The sequence below is a fragment of the Sesamum indicum genome, linkage group LG6 (genome assembly GCF_000512975.1).
Source record: "Sesamum indicum cultivar Zhongzhi No. 13 linkage group LG6, S_indicum_v1.0, whole genome shotgun sequence".
In the NCBI taxonomy this organism is placed as follows: Eukaryota; Viridiplantae; Streptophyta; class Magnoliopsida; order Lamiales; family Pedaliaceae; genus Sesamum; species Sesamum indicum.
In genome coordinates this window covers 14,244,046-14,250,177 of record NC_026150.1, presented here as the reverse complement: position 1 = coordinate 14,250,177, position 6,132 = coordinate 14,244,046, and the positions used below count along the sequence as shown (strand labels likewise).

The following is a 6,132-nucleotide window of genomic DNA, read 5'->3' as shown; positions in this document are numbered from 1 at the left end:
GTGGTGTTAATGGCATTGATGAACCGTACATTTTAGGAATATCTGGATCACTTCGTTATTGTTTTTACCGATGACATCTTAGTATACTCGAAGGATAGAGAAGAGCATGAGCAACATCTGAGGATAGTCTTACAGATTTTGAAAGAGAAGGAGTTATATGCTAAGTTTACTAAATGTGAATTTTGGGTAAATCAGGTAGTTTTCCTCGGGCATGTAATATCTAGTGATGGAGTTATGCCTGACCCTTCAAAAGTAAAAGCTATTATGGAATGGAGAGTGCCAAAGAATGCCACTGAAGTCCGAAGCTTCTTAGGGTGTTGGCTGAATATTACAGGAGATTTGTTTCTCTATAATTTTCGGTCCTCTGACCAAGTTGTTGAGAAAGAGGGTAGAATTTCAGTTGACAGAACAGTGTCAACAAATTTTGATGAGTTAAAGAAGAGACTGACCTCCAATCCAATTTTGGTGTTGCCATATGGTAGCGGTGGATATATAGTGTATACGGATGCATCTAAATACGGTTTGGGATGTGTGTTAATGCAAAACGGAAAGGTAATTGCTTATGCATCCCCCGCAGGGGCAGAGAACCCGTCGCTGTCTCGGTGCCAATTGAGGAACCATGAATTAAATTATCCCACACATGACTCGGAGTTAGCCGCGATTATGCATGCACTGAAGATCTGGAGACATTAGTTGTATGGAGAAAAATTTCATATCCTTACTGACCATAAAAGTTTGAAATATATCTTGATGCAAAAGTAATTGAATTTGAGACAAAGAGGATAGATAGAATTGTTGAAGGATTATGATTGCACTATTGATTTCTATCCAGGTAAAGCAAACGTGTAGCAAATGCCTTGAACAGAAAGAGTTCAAGTATATTAGCCAATCTGTGGAGTCACAATCAGACATTGCTATTGGAGATGAGGTCTATGAATACTAAATTGGAGGTTGATCAGGGAGTGGGTTTATTAGCAGCCTTGCAACTTAAGCTAGACTTTGTGGATCAGATCAAAGAAGCGCAGACTCGAGATCTTTTGTTATTACGAATGCTGGAAAGAATAAGACTTGGTAAGAAAATAATTTTTCCGATAATAGTTGATGGGGTGATAGTAAATGGGAAACGAGTTTGTGTGCCTAATATAGATGGGTTACGAGAAGAGATTTTGCGAGAAGCTCATAATGCACCATATGCGATGCACCCTGGTACTACAAAAATGTATCGAAATTTAAGACCTTACTATTGGAGGTAGACGATGAAGAAGGATGTGGCTGAATTTGTGGCTAAATGTATGACATGTCAGCAAGTAAAGGCGAAACATTAGGCACCAGCAGGTAAACTGCGACCTCTATCAATACCAGAATGGAAGTGGGAGAAGATCACTATGGATTTTGTCGTGGGGTTGCCACGTACATTCAGAAAGCATGATGGTATTTGGGTAATTGTGGATAGATTGACAAAATCTGCTCATTTCTTGCCAGTACGAATAACTGATTCCCTGAATAAGTTAGCTGGGTTATACATTTTTGAGATAGTAAGATTACATGGAGTGTCTGTATCGATTGTGCCAGATAGAGATTCTCGATTTACCTCACGTTTTTGGGAAAGTTTACAAAGGGCATTGGGCACAAAGTTACATTTCAGTACCGCATTTCATCCTCAAACAGATGGGCAGTCAGAAAAAATAATTCAAACACTAGAAGATATGATGGGAGCTTGTACAATGGAGTTTAAGGGGGATTGGGATGATCATCTACCTCTATAAGAGTTTGCATATAATAACAGTTTTCACTCAAGTATTGGTATGGCTCAATATGAAACTTTATATAGAAGAAGGTGTCGCAATCCGATTTGTTTGGATATAGAAGAATTGAGAAGGTGTCACAATCCGATTTTCCTGAAGATATCTCCTTAGAGGGGAATCCTGAGGTTTGGCAGGCAAGGGAAGTTGAGTCCGAGATATAATGGACCGTATAAAATTATTGAAAGAATGGGACCACTAGCGTATCGACTAGCATTACAAGCAGAGTTGTCACAAATACATGAAGTTTTCCATGTTTCGAAGCTGCGACGATATCGGTCTGACCCTGGTCACATTATTCATCAGTCGAAGATAGAGATTTTTGAGGAATTAACATATATGGAAGAATCAGCAGAGATTTTGGATAGAAGCATAAGAAAATTGAGAAATAAGGACATACTAATGGTAAAAGTGACATGGAGTTATCATTCCCCGAGAGAGCCAATTTGGGAATTTGAGGAGCATATGAAAGAGAAGTATCCCTACTTATTCCATTGAGCGGTTATGTTAGTTAAATTTCGGGGATGAAATTTTTATTAGGACGAAAGAATTGTGACGTCTGTAGAATTTCTCACATAATTGGGAGACTAATTGCTAATTATTTAGGAATTTAAATTTAATTAGTAAATAAATTATAGATTGAATTTGGGATATAATAAAATTTGAATGGATTAAATTGGAGTTCGTAATAATATTTGGGGAAAATTATATTGATTAAGAAAATTAGGAAGGACATAATGGATATTTTGAGAAAAGTTAAATTGAATAAATAAAATAATAATAATAGTATATATATATATATAAATAATATATATATGTACAATGAGTGAGGACAGAGAGAGAGAGTTTTGAAGTGAGGCGGTGGGGCCTCTCTTTTTACACCTTCTTATTTTAAACACACACACACACTCATATCTATACACACACACCTTTGCACACACAATTACGGAAGACCTGAGGTAAGATTTTAGATGTTAATTTGTATTAATTTATATAATTATATTATTTAATTACTCCATTTATTGAATATTGTTAATATTGAGCGATATACTATTTAATTGGAGTATTTTACAATTTTAGCTATTTAAATTTGTGTCATATTAAATATCATATTTGATATAAAAATGATATAGTTGGGTAATTAAAATATTAGATTTGTTATATTTAATTATTATTATAGCTAATCTACACAATTCCATCAGAATGATTAACCAAATATGTAATTCTATGTATTGTTGCTAAATTAAATTATATAGCAACGATAAATTAGTAGAAAATTTATAGAAATATTTCGAAAATTATATTTAATGAATATTATGTTATTGAAAAGGGAAGATGTGGTTTTAATGATAATCTCATTTACTGATGTTATTAAAAAAGATAGTTATAAATATATAACGGGTTTGGTTAAATGAATTCTTACGAATTAGTTTATAAATTAAATATATGTTTGGTAAGTTTAGAAAGTGTAGTTATCTAAAATAAAATAGAACAGGGGTTTGGATCTTAATATAAATAGAATATTAAAAGATTGGTAGAAAATGTACGAATATTATATAATATTTTATTTAGAGTTTATGATATTCTATATATATATTGATCATACGTATAATATTCTATTATAGGACTTGACGACAAAGTAGAGGGTTGAGCAATCCATCGTGAAATCGAAGTATTTTGGGATTTAAGGTATGTGTAGCTAATTGGATTTATATAAATAGCAATATGTGTAGTATTGTATATATTAAATATATTGGTTTCTTGGATGTGATCGTGAACTTGACTTTATATTTATATACGTGGATTTCGTATATTTATTATTTTTATAATTAGTTATGGATTAATTGTTAGATTACCATAATATCGGTGATATTGTTAGTATGTTTTATGTGATTATAATGTAGGGACATGCGGGATATGATTATGTGATGATCATATAATTAATTGCTATATGAAATCAAATTGAGAGTTATTATTGAGGAAGTAATTATTATAAAGAACAAAATGATGATCGTGAATTGAAATAAAGGATGATGTTTACCTAATTGGGAACACAGTCAATGATTTATGATAATGTGATTGATAATGTAATATGAAAAATATATGAATTAAGCTAGGTACCATGGCGCGTAGGGTACCAGGATATTTCGGATAGCGAAAAATATCTTGTGTTGTTAGCTACACACTAGGGTGGTGTGGGGATACCATGTTTGTTGTGATGTTCTGTGCTGATATTGCTATACAACTGGCGTAAAAGAGTGTGGGGATATCACATACAACGGTATCATGTGTTGTACAAGATATGACGATGAGATGATGATGGCTGGTGAAACCATTGACTGATGTACTCTAACTAGAGTAAGTAGGCTCTTAGTAATAAACGATAATGTCAAATATTATATTGTGGATTGATGAACAGTCGTGGGCGTCCATTAGTCTTTATATCTGCTGTTGCTATATGACGAATATTTGTTAATTGATGTGATTGCATTGTACGTGACTTGCAGTCTATGAGTATATATATAAACTAATTAGCTATACTTATTGGGTAGGCAGTTCATTCCTTCCCACGTACTTTTTAGGGAATAGGTTAAACTGACTAGCCACATTGGACTATTGAGCTGTGCCGTCGTCTTTATTAGGTGGTCAGCCGTGACATCTGAAGCCGAAGTTTTTGGCTGTTTGGTTATTAAATATTCTAGTCTCTTATCGGGTTGGTGTTTATAGTTTTGGTACCACTTGTCTTGAGGTTATGCACATAAGGTCCTCTAGTGAGGGTAAATATAAACTTTTGGAGGTATCTATTACCTTCTGTGATATATATATTATATTGATAAATTAGAATTTACTTTATGGGTCGAAAGGGAATTACTTATAGAATGAGTTCTAATTAAAGAAAGGATGAAATAGTGATAATTAGATGTACCGAGTAGGGGGTGCTACACACCTGGCAATTTCAGACTTTGCAACTTGTTGCGGGAATCCCCCTAGCACCCACCAGTAAGTTATCTCCTATCAGTAGGGCAACCATGCTAGTGGAGCTATGGTCCCAGAACCCTCCAGACCTACTGACACACTACTGATCCTCCACACAATAGTCCCTTCAGACATCTCCTCGAGTGGGCTCCTCCCAGAAGTCCTATGGACCATACATCAGATGGTCACGATGGCCATGTGGGAGCAGATGGAAACACTAATCCTAATCGACACAGTAACCCCATTCGATGTGGATGCCCCCAAGGAAGGAAGTCAAAAGGTATCCCCTTCCCCTGCACTGTCGATCGCAAGAATCGAGGGACCCCCCTCGCAAACCCAGTAGGATGTCCTTTCTCAGTGGATCTCACGTCTGGAATGCCTACAAAAAGGCCACTAAGGTGTCCAGTATCAAATTGCGGGAATGCTCTCAAAGAAGCAGCAGGGTATCCCCTTCTATGAAGAGATCATGACAGACGAACTCCCCCTCAACTAGAAGGAGCCTAACATGCCAGAGTATGACAGAATAACGATTCCGTAGGAACAACTCTCCTACTTTGAAAATGTTGCCTTGTCTACTATAACGCCCCTGGGGTTAAAAACCGTGTGTTCATAACTGTTAGGATAGGTGACCTGAAAGCCAATTGGATTGGTATGCTTGTAAACTATTCTGACAATAACTCGATTTTGTGTAATATTATTCAGTGAATAAAATGAGCATTCGCTATTGATTTTTCATTTGTTGTGCTCATTAAATATTTTTTGCGTTTCTATAAAAAATCACAACAAAGCCCACAAACCACCTTGAACAACCGTGCAACAGTTGGACTGTGCATTGGATGGCGGTCATGAAACCAACTATTTAGGGTTGGAGTCTGAAATGTTCTAAGTTGAGGACCAAGAGAATGGGCATCGAAGTTCCTATGGAGACTTGCATTAAGAGTCGCATTCATTTGATGAGTATTGTGTTTCATCGGCGACAAACGTGGGACGTCAATGCAATCTTAATGCGTCAATTGACAAGGTGTCAAATCAATTGAACTAACTCGTGGGAATTGTCATATGGAAGCCTTGAAGGCTTGGTCGGTATGACTTGAATCCCCAGCTCCGATAGTATGGGAGTAGTCCTTAGACTTGCAGAATCATGATAGTCACATGCATGTGATGATTGTATCTTAGATTTGTGCGAGAGGTGATCGTGTCTCAAACATGATCATCATAAGCTTTGTTTAGTACATTCAAAATATGTAGCGAGGATGGTGAGTTCCAAGAAGAGGATCCATCCCCTGTCAAAACGTGACAGAGGTATCTCCTATGCACTTGCTGATGCATCTACGCTTTATAAAGCTATGGCCGC

General features: G+C 36.1%; 1 protein-coding gene across 1 annotated transcript; it reads left to right on the top strand.

Moving 5' to 3' along the window:
• On the top strand, positions 1,992–2,300 carry LOC110012091. Its single transcript, XM_020694200.1, has one exon. The coding sequence runs from the start codon at positions 1,992–1,994 to the stop codon at positions 2,298–2,300; it is 309 nt and encodes a 102-aa protein (XP_020549859.1).

Bases quoted from the DNA above. Each gene is read 5' to 3' on its own strand.
- LOC110012091 (XM_020694200.1), top strand. From the start codon at position 1,992: ATGGGACCACTAGCGTATCGACTAGCATTACAAGCAGAGTTGTCACAA.